This window comes from Rana temporaria, chromosome 2 (assembly GCF_905171775.1).
Source record: "Rana temporaria chromosome 2, aRanTem1.1, whole genome shotgun sequence".
NCBI classification, from domain to species: Eukaryota; Metazoa; Chordata; class Amphibia; order Anura; family Ranidae; genus Rana; species Rana temporaria.
Window position 1 is genome coordinate 66300477 of NC_053490.1, and position 19805 is coordinate 66320281.

Sequence of the window (19805 nt, forward strand, 5' to 3'; positions counted from 1 at the left end):
CTAGACCCAGAATAATTAAATAAGTTCTATACGCCCGTAAGATCAATGGTGATCTCTCGGTCCCCAATTTACACGCCTATTAAACTGCAGTGAATATAGTACCATTATCTCACTTTCACGAGAAATATCAAATGCCATTATGGGCCACTATTGATTTAGCGGACTCTTACCCGATTCCTGTCACCTGCTATACTGCTATCGAGAACGGAAGCATGGTGAGGAGGTGAGTGTGTCACTACTCCTTTTTATAGCTGCGGATGTTATCTTACTTTAATGTAAGCAGATTTTTTTTATAAACTTGTTAATTTTACTGGTAATATTGCACTATGGATGTCTTTGTTCTCTCTTAGTGACACCTATACAAGAAGCAATCTTACTGGAGCGAGCCTGCATTTTCCTGAATCTTTTCACACACCTTTTTTTGATGCCTAATTTTCTTTCACATAGCAGCGTGCACGTTTTTTCCATATACACTTTGGGCTAGATTCATATAGAACGGCGTAACTTTGCGGCGGCGTAACGTATCCGATTTACGTTACGCCTCCGCAACTTAGACGGGCCATACTTAACATTGTTACGCCGCACTTACGCCACCATATAGCAGGGGTAACTATACGCCGGGAAAAGCCTAACGTAAACGGCGTAACTTTACTGCGTCTGCGTACGTTCGGGAATTCGCGTATCTAGCTAATTTGCATACTCAACGCGGAATTCGACGGAAGCTCCACCTAGCGGCCAGCGTAAATATGCAGTTACGATCCGACGGCGTAAGAGACTTACGCCTGTCGGATCTAACAGATATCTATGCGTAACTGATTCTAAGAATCAGGCGCATAGATACGACGGCGCAACGCAGAGATACGACGGTGTATCTGGAGATACGCCGTCGTATCTCCACTGAGAATCTGGCCCTTCTTTATATAGTTTGTACTGTTGCACTTTAATACTTCCTGAAGAAGCCAATTCAGCAAAACATATAGAAGACCCAAGTGCATTTGGAATTCAGTACAATGCAACACTATCAGCTGTCTATTTATTTTCACACATTTACGATTTGTATATGGATTTTAACCTTTTCTACGAATAAAATGTACAGGTTTTAAATTTTACTAATTTGGTGGACTTAAAGGAACACTAAAGGCAGATTTTTTTTTTTTTTTTAAATAACAAACATGTTATACTTACCTCCACTGTGCAGCTCGTTTTGCACAGAGTGGCCCCGAATCCTGTCTTCTGGGGTCCCTCGGCGGCTGTCTCGGCTCCTCCTCGCAAAAGCTTTCTACCTTCATGCGAGCATAGGATGCATTAAGGTAAAAAAACTTTTACCTTTACAACCCCTTTAACTGAGATCTATAAAATCCCATTACATTCCTGTTTGAAAAAGCTCCCTATAATTATTTATTGTACATCAAATGTGTATTTTTTGTGCATTATTATGATGCAGACAGAGCCAAAGATGATTGACACTACAGTAGGTGAACCCGATTTTGTGTCAATCTCGCTCTCTTTCTCAGCGAGATTGAGCACCTACGAGCCCCATCGCGGGAGCCAGCGCCGAGCTGGCTTGCCGCGATGGATACAGAGCCGTCATAGAAGCGACGGGAGATCCGACTTGGATTCCCGCCAATTCTACACGTGTGCGGCGTTTGTTATGAATCCTGAAGGGGAAGTCCCCGCCGGATTTTAAATAAAAATCCGGCATGGGTCCCCCCCTCAGGAGCATACCGGGCCCTTAGGTCTGTTATGGGTTGTAAGGAGAGCCCCCCTACGCCGAAAAAAACGGCGTAGGGGGTCCCCCTACAATCCATACCAGACCCGTATCCAAAGCACGCTACCCGGCCAGCCAGGAAGGGAGTGGGGACGAGCGAGCGCCCCCCCCCCCTCCTGAGCCGTACCAGGCTGCATGCCCTCAACATGGGGGGGTTGGGTGCTCTGGGGCAGGGGGGCGCACTGCGCCCCCCCCCACCTCAGAGCACCCTGTCCCCATGTTGATGAGGACAGGGCCCCTTCCCGACAACCCTGGCCGTTGGTTGTCGGGGTATGCGGGCGGGAGGCTTATCGGAATCTGGGAGCCCCCTTTAATAAGGGGGCCCCCAGATACCGGCCCCCCACCCTAAGTGAATGAGTATGGGGTACATCGTACCCCTACCCATTCACCTGCAAGAAAAGTGGCAAAAACACAAATAAACCACACAGTGTATTAAAATATTTTATTTTTCTGCTCCGGAGGCCGCCCCCTGTCTTCTTTATTAGCTCTTTTACCAGGGGGGGCTTCTTCTTTGACGTCTTCGGGTGGGTGGGGGCCGCCGTCTGGTTCTCTTCCACCGCCGGGGGGGGGGTGGCTTTTAAAAAAGCCCCCACCCCCCCGGCGGGTTTCCTCCGGCGTCTTCGGCGGGGCTCTTCTTCTTCCGCTATCCCGACCCTAGTGGTAGGTATCACATGGGTAGGTACAGAGCATGATGGGACTGTGAGGCCTATATAGGTCCGATGCAAGGCGCGCATCCATCATTTCAGCGAGGAGGACCGGCGTGGCAACATCGGGAGAAGGAGAGAAGTGAAGAACATGACGTCACAGCACGGAAGAAGAACTCATCACAGCACGGAAGGAGAAGACGTACATCACGGAAGAAGACACCGGACAGCGAGACGAAGAACCGGGGTGCGCCGAGTCAACAACGGAGAGCGGCGAAGACAGAAGGAGAACCCCGGAGAGTTGAGAAGACCCGTCGGGATAGCGGAAGAAGAAGAGCCCCGCCGAAGACGCCGGAGGAAACCCGCCGGGGGGGTGGGGGCTTTTTTAAAAGCCACCCCCCCCCCGGCGGTGGAAGAGAACCAGACGGCGGCCCCCACCCACCCGAAGACGTCAAAGAAGAAGCCCCCCCTGGTAAAAGAGCTAATAAAGAAGACAGGGGGCGGCCTCCGGAGCAGAAAAATAAAATATTTTAATACACTGTGTGGTTTATTTGTGTTTTTACCACTTTTCTTGCAGGTGAATGGGTAGGGGTACGATGTACCCCATACTCATTCACTTAGGGTGGGGGGCCGGTATCTGGGGGCCCCCTTATTAAAGGGGGCTCCCAGATTCCGATAAGCCTCCCGCCCGCATACCCCGACAACCAACGGCCAGGGTTGTCGGGAAGGGGCCCTGTCCTCATCAACATGGGGACAGGGTGCTCTGAGGTGGGGGGGGCCGCAGTGCGCCCCCCTGCCCTAGAGCACCCAACCCCCCCATGTTGAGGGCATGCAGCCTGGTACGGCTCAGGAGGGGGGGGGGGCGCTCGCTCGTCCCCACTCCCTTCCTGGCTGGCCGGGTAGCGTGCTTTGGATACGGGTCTGGTATGGATTGTAGGGGGACCCCCTACGCCGTTTTTTTCGGCGTAGGGGGGCTCTCCTTACAACCCATAACAGACCTAAGGGCCCGGTATGCTCCTGAGGGGGGGACCCATGCCGGATTTTTATTTAAAATCCGGCGGGGACTTCCCCCTCAGGATTCATAACAAACGCCGCACACGTGTAGAATTGGCGGGAATCCAAGTCGGATCTCCCGTCGCTTCTATGACGCGCTTGCTGGGATGTGCTGTCACTATTCCAGTGAGTGTGAGATGTCGGCGAGATCTCGGCACCCTGTCGCCGAGTATCAGCGCGACGCTGTCGTGCTAAAAGCACAATATCACAAACACCTACTGTAGCTTTCATTTTGCTCAGACAGCATTTGCACCCAAGGCTCTTTTTACCTTACAGGTATTAGCAATTACGTTTGATATATTTAATGCTGATTTATATAAAAAATACACTTTTTGTTAGTGAATGTTTCTTAGTGAATCAGCATACTATATCCTGCCCCCAATAGTGTTTATCAATAGGAGGAGAAGGGAGGGTGTCATTTACAAATGTATAAGCCCTCACATGTTACTCTTTAGTTCGCTGGGCTGCACAGATAAGAAAAAGTAGGAAATGAAGAGCTTAGAAGGAAATTGAACCTGGAGTTTGCTCAGAAGATAGCAATAGCTAGTCTACACAATCTCAGGCTGCAGAGGGGACACAGAAAAGATGGGAAGGACAGCTGAAGACAGGATCAACTAGGTATATTTCACTCTACACAAAACAAATGCTTTTGTGGCTTTGTGAGTATGCATACTCTGTTATATAGCATGTAATAAGAACTTTTCATAGTCTGGGTTTAATGACACACGATCGGATATCTGATGGAATCTAATCCGATGGATTTTTTTCTATCGTTTTTTTATAAATAGGAAAATTTTAAAACATGTTCTATTTTTTTTCACTGATGGAAAACAAACCGATGGGGCCCACACACGATCGGTTTGACCGATGAAAACTGTCTGTTTTCATTAGACAAACCGATCGTGTGTACAGGGCTTAAAAGTTTAAAATAGCTGAAAGGTTCCCTCAGTGGTGATATTTTGCTCCTTGATAATCCCATGCTATGGATCCATAGGAAGAGACACTCATAACAGATTTGGTTTAGCTTAAGAAAGTGTTAGAGAATATAACTTCAAAATAAATGGGACTTACATATACAGTTCTTTGTCCTCCTCTCTAATGTGTCTACCTTTGGCTTTCGTTACACATAGATAATGGTATGTTTTTCTGCACCATCTGTTATTACAGCCAACAGTTGCTCCTTTTATGCTACAGTATGAACAGCTCTGCAAATCGAACATACATATTAATGTTTTGATTGCTCATTTCTCAGACACATGCATGATAAAATTGTCCAAACAAAGACTGCTCTGCCCTTTTAAAATTATACGTTTACACACTGAGGCCCGGCTTCACGTAGAAGAGCGCATCTTTGTGCGGGCGTAACGTATCCTATTTACGTTACGCCTCCGCAACTTTGACAGGCAAGTGCAATATTCTCAAAGCAAAGTTGCGACGGCGTAGCGTAAATAGGCCGGCGTAAGCCCGCCTAATTCAAATGCAGAAGATGTGGGCGTGTATTATGTAAATGTTTTTACGCACAGCCCTATTCGCGAACGACTTACGCAAACGACGTAATCGACGGAAAATTTGACGCTGGCCCGACGTCCATACTTAACATTTGTACGCCTCATCTACGCCTCATATAGCAGGGGTAACTTTACGCCGGAAAAAGCCTAACGTAAACGGCGTATCTGTAATGCGACGGCCGGGTGTACGTTCGTGAATTGGCGTATCTAGCTGATTTACATATTTCTAGGCGTAAATCAGCGTACACGCCCCTAGCGGCCAGTGTAAATATGCAGTTAACATACAACGGCGTAGAAGACTTATGCTGGTCGTAACTTAAACAAATTCTGGCGTATCTGATTCTTTGAATCAGGCGCCAAGATACGACGCCTCAGACTCAGAGATACGACGCCGTATCTGGAGATACGCCGTCGTATCTCCTACGTGTATCCAGGCCTAAGGCTATAACAGTGGTGTAATACATGCACTTTGTTACTTGGGGAACAGAACAAAAATTGTAACATTGTATAAAATACAAGAGGCACATGTATTTATATTTGCATCTTGGTGTGCTTTGTAGGTTTCTTCAAAATCGACAGTAATCCAGTATAAATCTTAGGCTGGACATATATACCGGTACATTTTTCCTATTCAATTTTCTTTAGATTTACCTTCAACTATATAGTGCAAGGGCCTGCCTGGTGCATACAAATTGAAAGTCTTTATTTTTGATCTCATATTGTATGGTTTTGGTCAATCTAAAGGTAAATTGTACAAGGAAATTATATAATGTATGGCCAGCCTTAGTCTCTGTTAAGAAACTCTCTGTAATAAAGACATGTCACTGCTGCTCTCTCCTTATGCAGGGTGACTGGTCTTTTATCTGCCCCCTCCTGTAGTTTTCTGGAGGAAGCCTGATGAGTCTTTGGCCCTGTACACATGGCCGGAAATCCTGTCAGGAAATTAACATTTGTTTTCCTGATGGGATTCCTGGCAAGCTTTTCTTGCCAAGCCGTGCATATAAACGGCCATTCAAAAGAACCGCCGTTCTTTTGAATGGCAAAAACGCAGTGACGTCATCGACTACGACGAGCCGGCGCTCGTCACATTCGATGCTGTCGCTGCCATCTTGCTACACCCTACACTATGCCTTGTATGCTATTGTGTATGTGTCGAAGGCTTATCGAGCATGCGCGGGTTTACCTTCGGGACAGGTAAGCATACAGACGATCGTTTTTCTTGGCAGGAAACACTCTGCCGGGAAACCTGACGAGAAAATAGAGAGCAGGGTTCTCTATTTTCCCGTCGGGATTCTCGGCTGTTTTCCTGACAGCAAAACTGCTAGGGAGCATACACACGGCCGGGATTCTCGGCCAAATGCTCTCCTGGCAGTTTTCCTGCCGGGAAAACCGGTCGTGTGTACGAGGCTTTTCCCACAGTTCTGTTCTCTGCACAGCACAGTTATTCTGTCAGTGTTACATTTACAAGGGAACAACTGGGATTGCAAAGACACCCGGGCCATAGTAAAAAGACGGCCACAAGGTGGCTCTACAATGCCAGGAGGCTGTCTTTTTACGGCCTCGGCTCTCTGGCCACTGGGGGGCGCGCGCGCGTGCCCGGCGCATCACTGAGATGCTGATGCACCAAAAGAAAGCTCAATTTGTGGGAAAAAGGGACGTCAATTTTGTTTAGGAGCCACATCGCAGGACCGCGCAATTTTCATTCAAAGCGTGACAGTGCCGAAAGCTGAAATTTCGTCTGGGCAGGAAGGGGGCATATGTGCCCAGTAAGCAAGTGGTTAAAGGTAAATTCCAGTATGGATATTTTATACATAGCTACATTGCTCCAGCTTGGATGACTGTGTTCAGTGCCTTAAAAAAGTATTCAAACCCCTTAAACTTTTCCACATTTTGTCATGTTACAACCAAAAATTTTAATGTATTCTATTGCAATTGTATGTGGTAGACCAACACAAAGTGGCACAAAATTGTGAAGTGGAAGGAAAATGATAAATGGTTTTAATTTTTTTTTTACAAATATGTGAAAAGTGTGGTGTGCATTTGTATTCAGCCCCCCGGAGTCAATACTTTTTAGAACCGCCATTCACTGCAGTTACAGCTGCAAGTCTTTTTGGGGAGGTCTCTACCAGCTTTGCACATCTAGGAGAGTGACATTTTTGCCCATTCTTCTTTCCAAAATAGCTCAAGCACTGTCAGACTGGATGGAGAGCGTATGTGAACAGAAATTTTCGATTTTTGCTACAGATTCTCAATTGGATTTGGGTATGGACTTTGACTGGGCCATTCTAACACATGGATATGCTTTGATCTAAACCATTCCATTGTAGCTCTGGCTGTATGTTAAGGGCCGTTTTTTCCTGCTGGAAGGTGAACCTCGCCCCATTTTTAAGTCTTTTGCAGACGCTAACTCTTTCTTCTAAGATTGCCTTGTATTTGGCTCTATCCATCTTCCCATCAACTCTGGCCAGATTCCCTGTCCCTGGTGAAGAAAAGCATCCCCACAACATGATGCTGCCACCTTCATGTTTCACGGTGGGGATGGTGTGTTCAGGGTGAGGTGCAGTGTTAGTGTTCCCACACACATGGAGTTATGCTTTTAGGCCATAAAGTTAAATTTTGGTCTCATCTGACCAGAGTACCTTCTTCCACATGTTTGCTGTGTCCCCCACATGGCTTCTTGAAAACTGCAAATGAGACTTCTTATGGTTTTCTTTCAACAATGGCTTTCTTCTTGCCCCTCTTCCATAAAGGACAAATGTGTGGCATTCATGACTAAAAAATGACGTTTTTAATGGTCTAGAAAAAACGATGTTTTTTTTCAACCCGATCATTAAAACGGCCTTGCCTACCCCCGATCGTGAAAAGAAAATGCTCTAGCAAAGCACGGTGACGTACAACACGTACGACGGCACTATAAAGGGGAAGTTCCATTCGGATGGTGCCACCCTTTGGGCTGCTTTTGCTGATTTCTTGTTAGTAAAAGACGATTCGCACTTTTCAGTCTGTTACAGCGTGATGAATGTGCTTACTCCATTACGAACGCTAGTTTTACCAGAACGAGCGCTCCCGTCTCATAACTTGCTTCTGAGCATGCGCGTTTTTTTCACGTCGTTAAAGCCCACACACGACCATTTTTTACAACCTTAAAAACGACAACTTTAAAAACGTGAAAAAATAGAGCATGTTCGAAATTTTTAATGGCCATGTTTTACATCGTGAAAAATGCTCTGGAGCCCACACGATCATTTTTAATGACATTAAAAAAAACATAATTTTTTACAACCCGAAAAACGGTCGTGTGTACGCGGCATTATACAGTTGCAATAAAAAGTATGTGAACCCTTTTGGAATGATTTGGATTTCTGCACAAATTGGTCATAGAATGTGATCTGATCTTCATCTAAGTCACAACAATAGACAATCACAGTCTGCTTAAACTAATAACACACAAAAAATTAAATGTTACCATGTTTTTTTTTAACACACCATGTAAACATTCACAGTGCAGGTGGAAAAAGTATATGAATCCCTAGACTAATGACATCTCCAAGAGCTAATTGGACTCCTGTTGGCTGACACCTCACTCCAATCAATGAGATGAGATGGGAGGTGTTGGTTACAGCTGCTCTGCCCTATAAAAAACACACACCAGTTCTGGGTTTGCTTTTCACAAGAAGCATTGCCTGATGTGAATGATGCCTTGCACAAAAGAGCTCTCAGAAGACCTACTATTAAGAATTGTTGACTTGCATAAAGCTGGAAAGGGTTATAAAAGCATCTCCAAAAGCCTTGCTGTTCATCCATCAGTCCACGGTAAGACAAATTGTCTATAAATGGAGAAAGTTCAGCACTGCTGCTACTCTCCCTAGGAGTGGCCGTCCTGTAAAGATGACTGTAAGAGCACAGCGCACACTGCTCAATGAGGTGAAGAAGAATAATAGAGTATCAGCTAAAGACTTACAAAAGTCTCTGGCATATGCCAACATCCCTGTTAGCGAATCTACGATATGTAAAACACTAAACAAGTATGGATTTCACGGGAGGATACCACAGAGGAAGTCACTGCTATCCAAAAAAAAAAAAATTGCTGCACGTTTACAGTTTGCACCTGGATGTTCCACAGCAGTGCTGGCAAAATATTCTGTGGACAGATTAAACCAAATTTGAGTTGTTTGGAAGAAACACACAACACTATGTGTGGAGAAAAAGAGGCACAGCACACCAACATCAAAACCTCATCCCAACTGTGAAGTATGGTGGTGAAGGCATCATGGTTTGGGGCTGCTTTTCTGCGTCAGGGCCTGTACGGATTGCTATCATCGAAGGAAAAATGTATTCCCAAGTTTATCAAGACATTATGCAGGAGAACTTAAGGCCATCTGTACACCAGCTGAAGCTCAATAGAAGATGGGTGTTGCAACAGGACAACGACCCAAAGTATAGAAGTAAATCAACAACAGAATGGCTTAAACAGAAGAAAATATGCCTTCTGGAGTGGCCCAGTCAGAGTCCTAACCTCACCCCGGTTGAGATGCTGTGGCATGACCTCAAGAAAGCGATTCACACCAGATATCCCAAGAATATTGCTGAACTGAAACAGTTCTGTAAAGAGGAATGGTCAAGAATTACTCCTGACCGTTGTGCACGTCTGATCTGCAACTACAGGAAACGTTTGGTTGAAGTTATTGCTGCCAAAGGAAGTTCAACCAGTTATTAAATCCAAGGGTTCACATACTTTTTCCACCGGCACTGTGAATCTTTACATGGTGTGTTCAATAAAAACATGGTAACATTTAATTATTTGTGTGTTATTAGTTTAAGCAGACTGTGATTGTCTATTGTTGTGGCTTAGATGAAGATCAGATCACATTTTATGACCAATTTGTGCAGAAATCCATATAATTCCAATAGGGTTCACATACTTTTTATTGCAACTGTAGTTGTCCTGTGGACAGATTCTCCCACCTGAGCTGTGGATCTCTGCAGCTCCCCCAGAATCACCATGGGCCTCTTGGCTGCTTCTCTGATTAATGCTCTCCTTGCCCGGCCTGTCAGTTTAGGTGGATGGCCATGTCTTGGTAGGTTTGCAGTTATGCCATATTCTTTGCATTTTTGGTTGATGGATTGAACAGTTCTCCATGACTTGCTCAAAGCATGGGATATTTTTTATTTAACCTTAGACTGCTTTAAACTTCTCCACAACTTCATCCCTGTCCTGTCTGGTGTGTTTCTTGGCCTTCATGAAGCTGTTTGTTAACTGAGGCCCTCTAACAAACCTCTGAGAGCTTCACAGAACAGCTGTATTTATACCTTTATCGCTTCTCTGCCTTTTGGCTAAGATCAAGTGTAGTATCTGTTCTTATCAGTTGCCAATAGGTGGCGCTAAGCTGACTGTCCCCAGTACCCGGCGAGGGGGAACGGGATGGCAGTCGGCGGACGCTAAGCCTGTTGGCGTGGAGGTGAAAGCCTTCTGATCGGGACAGAGAGGCATGAGGTCGAAGCCAAGAGGCCAGATCCCTGGCCTGTGGCCTGGATTTGGTGGTGTCTGCCCCAGTCAGTTGTTCGGGAGAGAACCCTTGCTCCTCCTTTTACCAGGAGGGGCGAGTAGTATTTCCCGAATGTAATTAGGTGGAAGAGTTGGAGGTTGTGGGTAGTAGCCTGCTTAGGTGGGCTCTCCCCGACTTCTTCTCCTACCCTCCTGGCTGGGAAGGGTGCTGCCGGTCCGGACCGGTGGGTCAGGGGCCGTTGAAAAGCCTGTGGAGATAGTGCCCCTGGAGTGGCAGTCCAGGGGTGCCATACAGTGTTGAGGGGCACTCATCGTGTGGCACCTTAGGTCACATCTCCACACACACTTTTTAACACCTGCCTCTAGGGCCGAGCCTTTTGGCTAGGACCAGAGGAATTTTTGTTCCTGGCAGGAGGGCCAGCCATCGTATTGCATGGTGGCCACTTTCTACTCACATTCCCACCTTCCTTTTCCCCCACTTTCTTTTTTATTTTACCCCCGTTTGTCACGTTTCGTCTTCTTTTTGTTTGGTGCACTGCACTTTCAGTGTGGCGAGTAGGGTGCTGGTCCTTGGGCCTGCTCTGAAAGTCTTGGGAGTGGGTAGACATGGCCTTCTGGCTTAGTTCGCCTGCTCTCATGGGGTCTCCCTTCGGGGGAGCCTCACAGAGGAGGGTTCTGTTTCGGCAGTCCCTCCGAGGATGTTGGGTCCTTGTGGCTTCGGCTGCTTGGGCCATGGTGGGTCCATATGGATCGGCTGTATGGACCACAGATTACTCTTTTCCCTGCTAGGAGCCTAACACCCGGGGAATCAGAGCTGGGTCCTTTTCGGAGGACTATTTGACGATGCACCCGTCACAGTTTTTTGTGTTTCACTCTTTATGTGTATGCACATTTTTTCCTGCACCGGGTGAAGTTTTTGGGTTGTGTTTTGCACGCCACAGGCTTTTCAATAGAAAAAAAAAAACAGCTGTGTTTATACCGAAGTAAAATTACACACAGGTGGACTCTATTTGCTGATTAGGTGACTTCTGAAGGCAATTGGTTCCACTAGATTTTAGTTGGGAGTTTTAGAGTAAAGGGGGCTGAATACAAATGCACAACACACTTCTCACATATTGTTTTGTAAAAAAAATTGAAAACCATTTATCATTTTCCTTCCACTTCACAATTATGTGCCACTTTGTGTTGGTCTATCATAAAAAATCTCAATAAAATACATTTACATTACATTTAAGTTTTTGGTTGCAACATGACAAAATGTTGAAAATTTCAAAGGGTATAAATACTTTTTCAAGGCACTGTATATAACATACCTGGCTGATTCCCATTAATCTCCACTAGCTTCCTGGTTCCGTGCCGAGAGGCTGCTCACTGCGTTCTGAACAAAGTGGTTGGCACAGGTGCCATTCAGAGCATGCATGGAATGGCAATTCATGTAGGCACAGAGAGAAAATGCAAACTCCATGCAGGCAGTGTCATAGTTGGGATTTCAACTGGTGAGCCTACTGCTGTAAAGCACAAGTGCTAACCATTAAGCCACTGTGCTTTCCCACTTATTGGTTTTTAGAAGTTTATACAGTATATATCCTACCAGTTTTTTTCCTCTGTTTATTTCCGATATCACAGAAGGAATATCAAATTCAGCTGTACTATCTTGTGAGTCTTGCTGGGGTCTTGTAATCACTCCCGGTGAGAAAAGCTGAAATAAATAATAATAAAAAAAGAAATGTAAGTAAATAAAGCAAATCAGAATCAATCATATGTAAGTTCTAGGTACATTTTATTTGCTGTACTTCGCAGATGAATGGTTTCTAGTTTATGCATTTATATATTCATGTCACACAAGTAATAGCAGAGATATGAATGGCTATAAATCTTGCTCATAAATACAAGGATAACATCAGGGGTCTCCAAAAATCTGGCCTGCTACTGGTTTACATTCTAACCACGGCTAGGGTCCTGTTCCACCCACTGCTCTTTCTTTTAGCGTGTCAGCTAGTTACTAGGACCAATGGCAACCAATGATGTGCTTGCCCCTGCAGGAGGCCAGAACTTCTTCCATCCTTACCCGCTCTACCTCCCGGCCTGTCGCTACACTGACTACAGCCACTCTGCAACCAAGCTATGGACAGACCACTGATAGGAAATCTAATGTAGGAGAGACTCTGATGTAAGGGGGCTCTGATGGACACCCTGATGTAAAAGGGTCTCTGATGGAGATGCTCATATAAGTGGGGACTCTAAGGGGGAGTCTCATGTAAGGGGGAACTTTGATGTTAAGGAGACCATGATGTAAGAGGGGACTCCTATAACGGAGTAAGTGAGGTCCTGATGGAAAACCTGATGAATGAGGAAATTTGTTGTAAGGGGGGAATCCTATTATGAAATAAGTGGGGCTCTGATCGGGACCTGATAAGGACGTTCTCTGGCCCAATGCCAGAGAATAAACCCATTCTGCCTCTGAGTCAAATTCATAATAGTGAAACACGCAGACAAGAGAGAAACAGTCTACATCCTTCACCTTCCCAACGTCCAGAGGGAGAAAGGCGGGACCTTTATTGGCTTTATAGACAGAGTGACATCATTCACATGAGCACATTTAATTGGTTCAGTCCATATATGGTGATTCCTATAACGTCTCTTTCCTGGCACAAAAGTTCCTCGTGGCATGTTCAGAAGCACAGGGTCATCCACTCAACCTCACAGGGGCTTTACTCGATGGAGGGGGCTTGAAGTAAGGAGCGAGCAGTAACAGCTGTCTTCACTTAATCACTTCCTGAAGGTTTTTTAACTCTATAATGTCTTTTAATGAAAGTAACAGTAGTTTAATACACCAACACATACATAAATAAAAGAAATAGAAGAATATAAAAGAAATAGAAGAATATAAGGAAAGAAAGGCAACATTTGAGTGGTTTTAGTATAAAGTAGCATAGACACAAAATATTCATTTTATTTCACTCCATCACAGACCCTCATGAAAGAGTGGGGGGGGGATTTGGTGGGCACTCTTATGTAAGGGGGGACCCTAATGTGAGGGTCTACTCCTAATAAGTGGGGCTCTGCAGTAAGTGGGGCTCTGCAGTAAGTGGGGCTCTGCAGTAAGTGGGGCTCTGTCTGATAGGGATTTTGATGTAAGGGGGAATCTGATGTAAGAGGGGACTCCTAATATGGAGTAAGAGGGGCTTTTATGGGGACCCTCATGTAGGGGGGAATTAGATGTGGGGGGAGACTTTGATTTATTTTATTAAAGTTCTTTCTCTTTTGTTCGGAATCATATCATGAGATCCAAATAAAACATTTATTAATTTATTATTCATTCGTTTTATAAAATGATTATTTTTGGTCCACAAACATTTGTAAAATATAGATGTAATATATATATGTGGCCCCCGTACTAAAAAGTTTGCTGACCCCTGGACTACATGGAGGTGTTAGGGCTTGCTCACACTTGACTACATTTCTTACTCTTAATAAATGCTCCTATAGCGTTAATGCGCTTTAGTATGGGCGTTAAACTCACAATAATGGGCTCTAGGATAGGCGTTAGACTGGCATTAATGCGCTTTAGACTCCCGTTAATGCATTTTAGTATTGGCATTAGACTGGCATTAATGCGCTTTAGTATAGGAGTTAAGACTCCTGTTAATGCATTTTAGTATTGGCATTAGACTGGCATTTTACAAGCATTAATGACGCTCTAAAAACACCCCCCAAACGTCCTATACTCAGTTTTCATGCGTTTAATGAACGTTAAAACCGCTCCACAGACGTCTATTTCTTTTTTTTTTTAAGGAAAGTGACATTACAGAAAATAAACAATTTGAGATGTGGCCATGATAAATGTTTCCTGTGCATACTCCATTAACAGTAGTGATGGGCTCGGGTGTGTTCAGATTGAGCCCGCCAAAAAGCTGTCACTGCACACCGCCAATCATAGGCAGTGAGTTGATGTCAGCCATCTTCAAGCAGGACAAACAGGAAGTGACTGCAGGACACTCTATGCTCTCCTCTATCATTACAGAGCATTGTGGGACATTATATTCCTCCTGCATGAAATTTTTTTAATCTCATTTTAATGCACTGCAACTGCGCCCCAAATGCACCACAAACGCCTGCCAGTGCATTTGCAGAGCATTACCATAGACTTGAATGAGAAGCATTGAAAGGCTTCAAACTCCTGCATAGTCAACACAAGGCTTCAATTTTGAAGTGACGCAAAGCTAACGCTTCATGTTTTGATGATGTGAACAGCACTGTGTGCTGTCCATAGTGTCATTTGTACAGGCGTTTGAGGAGCATTAAAACTGCCCCTCAAGGGGGGAGTCGCCGGTGCAAAGCCGCCGCAGGATGCGCGTCCACGTGAGGATGTGATGACGCGAGGCGTTCACAGGTGGGGGAGCGAAGAGCGATGGGACCGCTAGGAGGAAGGACGGCCCGGGTCTGAGAGAGAGAGGGAGAGAGAGGCTCCCTTAGGCTGCCGTTGCACGCGCTGCCCATCGGCTGCATTGACCCTGCAGACCCGCTCGGTGCTGGCGGTGTGGAGAGCGGGGGACGGCGAAGTTCTGGGGCCGCTCGTGGTACTGGGAAACGGACACAGGATGCGGGGTAAGTAGCGGGAGGACGGGACCCGCCGACTGCAGTGGCTTCAGCCGGGACCTTAGCATACACTGAGGTGAGCATGTCGAGACAGCGTGCACGCTGAACCCAGAGGGACTCCATCCGCACTCCTCCTCTCAGCTGATCCAGACCCAGAGGTACATTTGCTGCTAAATGATTTACTTGTAGAAGACAAATCAACGTTTAAAAAACAGCAACTTAATGCAGATCTATGGTGAAGAGAGAGGTATGCCTACAGTGAGAAGTTAAATTAGAACTGCATCAGAACTGCATTACATGGTTATGAACGTTTTAATATATCCTGATCACATGTGAATAAAAGATCAGTAAGGGAATAAGGGAAGCTAACGGGAACCCAGAGATAACCAGCTGTGAACTTGTATAAAGAGGTGGATATGATGTGGCTCTATGATTGACTGATTGCTGTAGCACTTTCCTATACTACTGGATTGGAGGAGACTATTTAAGCTGGATATGAAAAGCCTAAAATAGGTAAAAGCCGACATATACACTCGGTATCTAAAAACTTTATCTGCAGGGTCTGTTTGGAGCCCGGCCACTTGTGTTTTATTAATTATTTATTTATTTGGCTTGGTTTTCTTTTCTTTGACGGGGGGGAACCTATATGCTCCCTTGCCCTCGGGGAGCTCCTAGGCGCCCCTGGTTTCGGAACCTTGGTCCTTTTGGGTATCTTCTAAAAAAAAAAGGAAAAGAAAAAAAAAAAAAAAAGGGGACCCTGGGCTAAAATCTACCCATAAAGGTACGATATGATCGGTGCAATTCAAAGCGGGGACACTGGAATCAATATTGAATTTATTTCTCTGAATTGAGGAGACCATATACTTAGGAAGTTCTCTGGTACCCCTGGGCTCCGAAAAGGGGTCAAAGCTACGCGCACCCCGAGAGCATTTTTTTTTTATCCAGGGCCTCAACACTCAGACGACCAGAAGAACCGACTATCTATATGACTCCCCTGGACTGAAAAGAGTAGGGAATAGAAGATTAAGAGGAGATAGAACCCGGGGTAAATCGGAAGCTCAGATCCCGTTTTCCCCTGACACCTCCTTAGAGAGAGGAGTATAGGGAGACCCTCTTATCCTCTCTACCTTATTCTTGCCCTCCGTGCACACAAATACTGGATATATTGGTATACTTATAAACGTTTAAATTAACAGAACAGCCGAAATAATATTAGTCGGGTAGGAGCCAAAAAGGGAGCAGAGGGGGAGAAAATAAAACAAAAATAGTTAATCCCTTCAAAGAAAACCTCTGGCCCAACCCAGTATAGTACTTGTTATCGGTTAGCTCCCTCTATATATTGATTTCTTTATCAATCGGGGAAACAAGAGGTCAAGCTGGGGAAGAGAATCAGAAAGAGGGAGACTAATATGAGCAGAATGACGAGTAGATCAACAAAAAGGGGACCCCCAACTACTCCAAGTAACACAACAGCAACAAGCTCAATAAGACCATTTGTAACTAGAGGGGAAAGTCCGCGTGTCCCTGGAACCCAGGGAGCAATAAAGCAACAACAAGGGAATAAAGCAAAAAAGGCTGAAAATAAGAAACCCCAAAGTGATAATTCCAGAGAAACATCTATAGAACTAAGAGAGGAGGGGCCCACTGGAAACGTATTAGAAAGCAGCAGGATGGATGAACGTAGTACAGACTCTCGATCCCCCTCAAAGGGAGAAATGGCGGAGATGCTCTTGAGATTGGAAAATGTGATAAAAAGTGAAATACAGAACTTAAGGACCGACTTTGGTCACATGCTCTCCAGATTAGAAACAGTAGAGGAACAAATAGAAAAACAAGAGCAGGAATCAAATACACTAAAAACCCAGATGGATCAGATCCAACTGCAACAGAGACATATTCTCTACAAACTGGAGGACCAGGAAAACAGAAGCCGGAGACAAAACTTAAGGATAAGGTTCATACCGGAGAAGAGGGGCGAGGACCTCAGGACAATAACACAGATGATATTTAATCCACTACTGGAAAGAACAATAGACAATCCAATTAGGATCGAAAGGGTACACCGAGTGGGAAATTCGAAAAGAGCGACCACCGAGCGAACAAGAGATGTCATAATAAGGTTCGGACTCTATGAAGACAAAGAAGCAATTTGGAAGAAGCTGAGGGGACAACCCCCGATAGAGTTCGAAGGGGCGGAGCTACAGATTTTCACCGACGTGGCCCCCGAAACCCTGGCAAGGAGATGGTTGTTAAAACCACTCTTAAAACAAATGACAGACCTGAATATTAAGTATAACTGGGGTTTTCCTGCCTGCCTAATTGGGACAAAAGAGGGGAGATCTGCGACACTAAGATTCCCCGAAGACCTAAATGAATTCTGCCGGAAATTGGACATTCAGGTCCCTAACCTACCAGGCTGGGGGTAGGAGGGGAGGTGGAGATGGGAGGAGGAGGAGGGGAGAAAATGAAACCCCCCCCCCCGTCCTTTCATCCTCAGCCCTCCCTCTAGGTGCACCCCTTTTTTCCTTCTTTTTTTTTTTTTTCGCTTTGTGTTTTTTCTCTTGGGCCAGGCCTGAGATTCTTTTTGTGTCTCTCCTCTGAATTCGGGCTGGGTCCTCCCCCCCCCTTTCCGGCTGAAAAACCGGGGGGGGGGAGGTGGTCCCAGACCCCACCTGGAATGATCTGAACCATGATATGGAAGATGGTTCAGAGGTCTTTAATAGACCAGATTGGGGGGGATGGAGGGGGGAGGGAGGGAAGGGGGAAGGTTGGGTGGGTTGGGGGGAGGGGACGGGAAGGAGGGGGGAGAGTTGGGTGGGGTTGGGGGGAGGACCCCGTTTCACCCAGACAACTAGAAGAAAGTGTAACTAACAGAAAAGAAAATTGTAGACTCAGTTCTTGGGACATTGGAAGGAGATATCATAACCCACGAAGATGCCAGTAATAAAATGCCTTTCATACAATGTAAAAGGTTTAAATAACCCTTCCAAGAGACATAAAGTGTTAAAGGAGTTAAAATACTATAAGACAGATATTGCTTTCCTACAAGAAACCCATCTTACATTGGGATCTAATGTAAGAATATACTCACCTGACTTCCCCATCTGGTTCTATGGAGATACCATATCCAAGAGGGCTAGAGGAGTAGCAATCGGGCTAGCTAAAGGAACCAGATTCGTACCAACAGATAGACTAACAGATCCGGATGGGAGATTCCTCTTCTTGAGGGGGAAGTTAGAGGAGGAAGAGTATACCCTCGCAAACGTTTATGCGCCTAACACTTCCCCGTTGAGGTACTTTTTGGGAATATTGGAGAAACTAAAGGATTTCAGTAGGGGAAAGATAATAGTAGGAGGAGACCTAAATTTTGGCATGGATCCGAAAGTCGATAAGTCGCATATAACATTAGAAACGCAGGGCACACAATTAAGAAAAGTTAAAGAAAGTCTACATAGAAGTCAGTTAGTAGACACATGGAGGATCTTCAATCCAAACCAGCGAGACTACACCTTTTTTTCCCAGGTACATGGCAGCTATTCCCGAATCGACCACATCTTGGTTGACCATAGAATGCTAGAGGATGTGGTCGAGACGAGAATAGAACCCTTGACGATCTCTGACCACGCGCCCATTAGTATATCAATAAACATAGCATGCAATCATAGGCCCTACCAAAATTGGAGATTAAATGAAGATCTGCTGATGGATGAGAAAAGCATAACTAAGGTTAAAAAAGAACTTGAAGAATATTTTAAGATAAATGAGACAGAAGAAATCTCAGCAGCAACCCTATGGGATGCCCACAAGGCAGTGATTAGAGGGATTTTGATTTCGGAAGGAGCAAGGAGAAAAAAGGAAGCGATTAGCAAAAAAGTAAAACTAATAGATGAGATCTTTAACTTAGAGCAGAAGCATAAGAAAGATGGAAAGCAACAAGACCTATACCTGTGCCTGGTCAATAAACGAAATGAACTTAAAGATCTCATAGATCAAGAAACAAGAAAGGAATTCAATTTAATAGCAAGGGAGAGATACAGATGGGGAAATAAAACGAGCAAACATCTGGCTCGGATGGTAAAAAAAAAAAAATCAAGGAACTATATCGACAAAATTAAAAATGATAAAGGGGAGGTATTACATACAACAAAAGAAATCGCCGAAACATTTAGACTATATTACGAAAAACTATACTCAGTAAAACAAAAGAACTGGCAGAAAGGAGAGAAAGAAAAAAAGATTGAAACTTTTTTAAAAGAGGCAAAACTTCCAAAAATAAGTCAATTAGAGGCCGAACAGATAGATAGACCATTCACGGAAAACGAAATTAAAAGAGCATTGACAAGCTCAGCCTCAGGCAAAAGCCCAGGCCCAGATGGCTTTACAATAATGTATTACAAAAAATATAAGGAGATATTACTACCAAGGATATGCCAGTACTTCAATGGCCTGGGGAAAAAATACAAACTAAGTAAGGAGGCCTCCGAGGCAACGATCACTGTGATCCCAAAAGAAGGCAAGGACATCGAGAGCTGCTCGGGCTACCGACCGATATCCTTGCTTAATACGGACATAAAATTGTTTGCAAGGGTACTGGCCGGGAGAGTCAGGGAGGTTATGACTAAACTGGTACACCCAGATCAGACGGGTTTTGTTCAAGGGCGAGAGGGGAGAGACAATGGAGTAAGAACACTTTTGATAATCCGGAGACTGAGAGAAATGAGATCCCC

The 19805-nt window shown here is 45.0% G+C and overlaps 1 protein-coding gene and 1 pseudogene across 6 annotated transcripts in view; one reads left to right on the forward strand and one right to left on the reverse strand.

Annotated features, from left to right (window-relative positions):
* LOC120929096 overlaps positions 1 to 19805 on the reverse strand; it is a 197712-nt gene that overhangs the window by 158627 nt on the left and 19280 nt on the right. For 5 of the 6 annotated variants that reach the window (XM_040340307.1, XM_040340309.1, XM_040340308.1 and 2 more), the window contains exons 2-3: positions 12071 to 12178; positions 4537 to 4670 (exon numbers count right to left, since the gene is read on the reverse strand). In XM_040340307.1, the coding sequence (XP_040196241.1) occupies positions 4537 to 4670; positions 12071 to 12178 (242 nt within the window). Of the gene's footprint in view, positions 1 to 4536; positions 4671 to 12070; positions 12179 to 19805 lie in introns of those variants that run through there. The other variant, XM_040340310.1, reaches the window with a different exon arrangement.
* On the forward strand, positions 10288 to 10416 carry LOC120929953 (annotated as a pseudogene).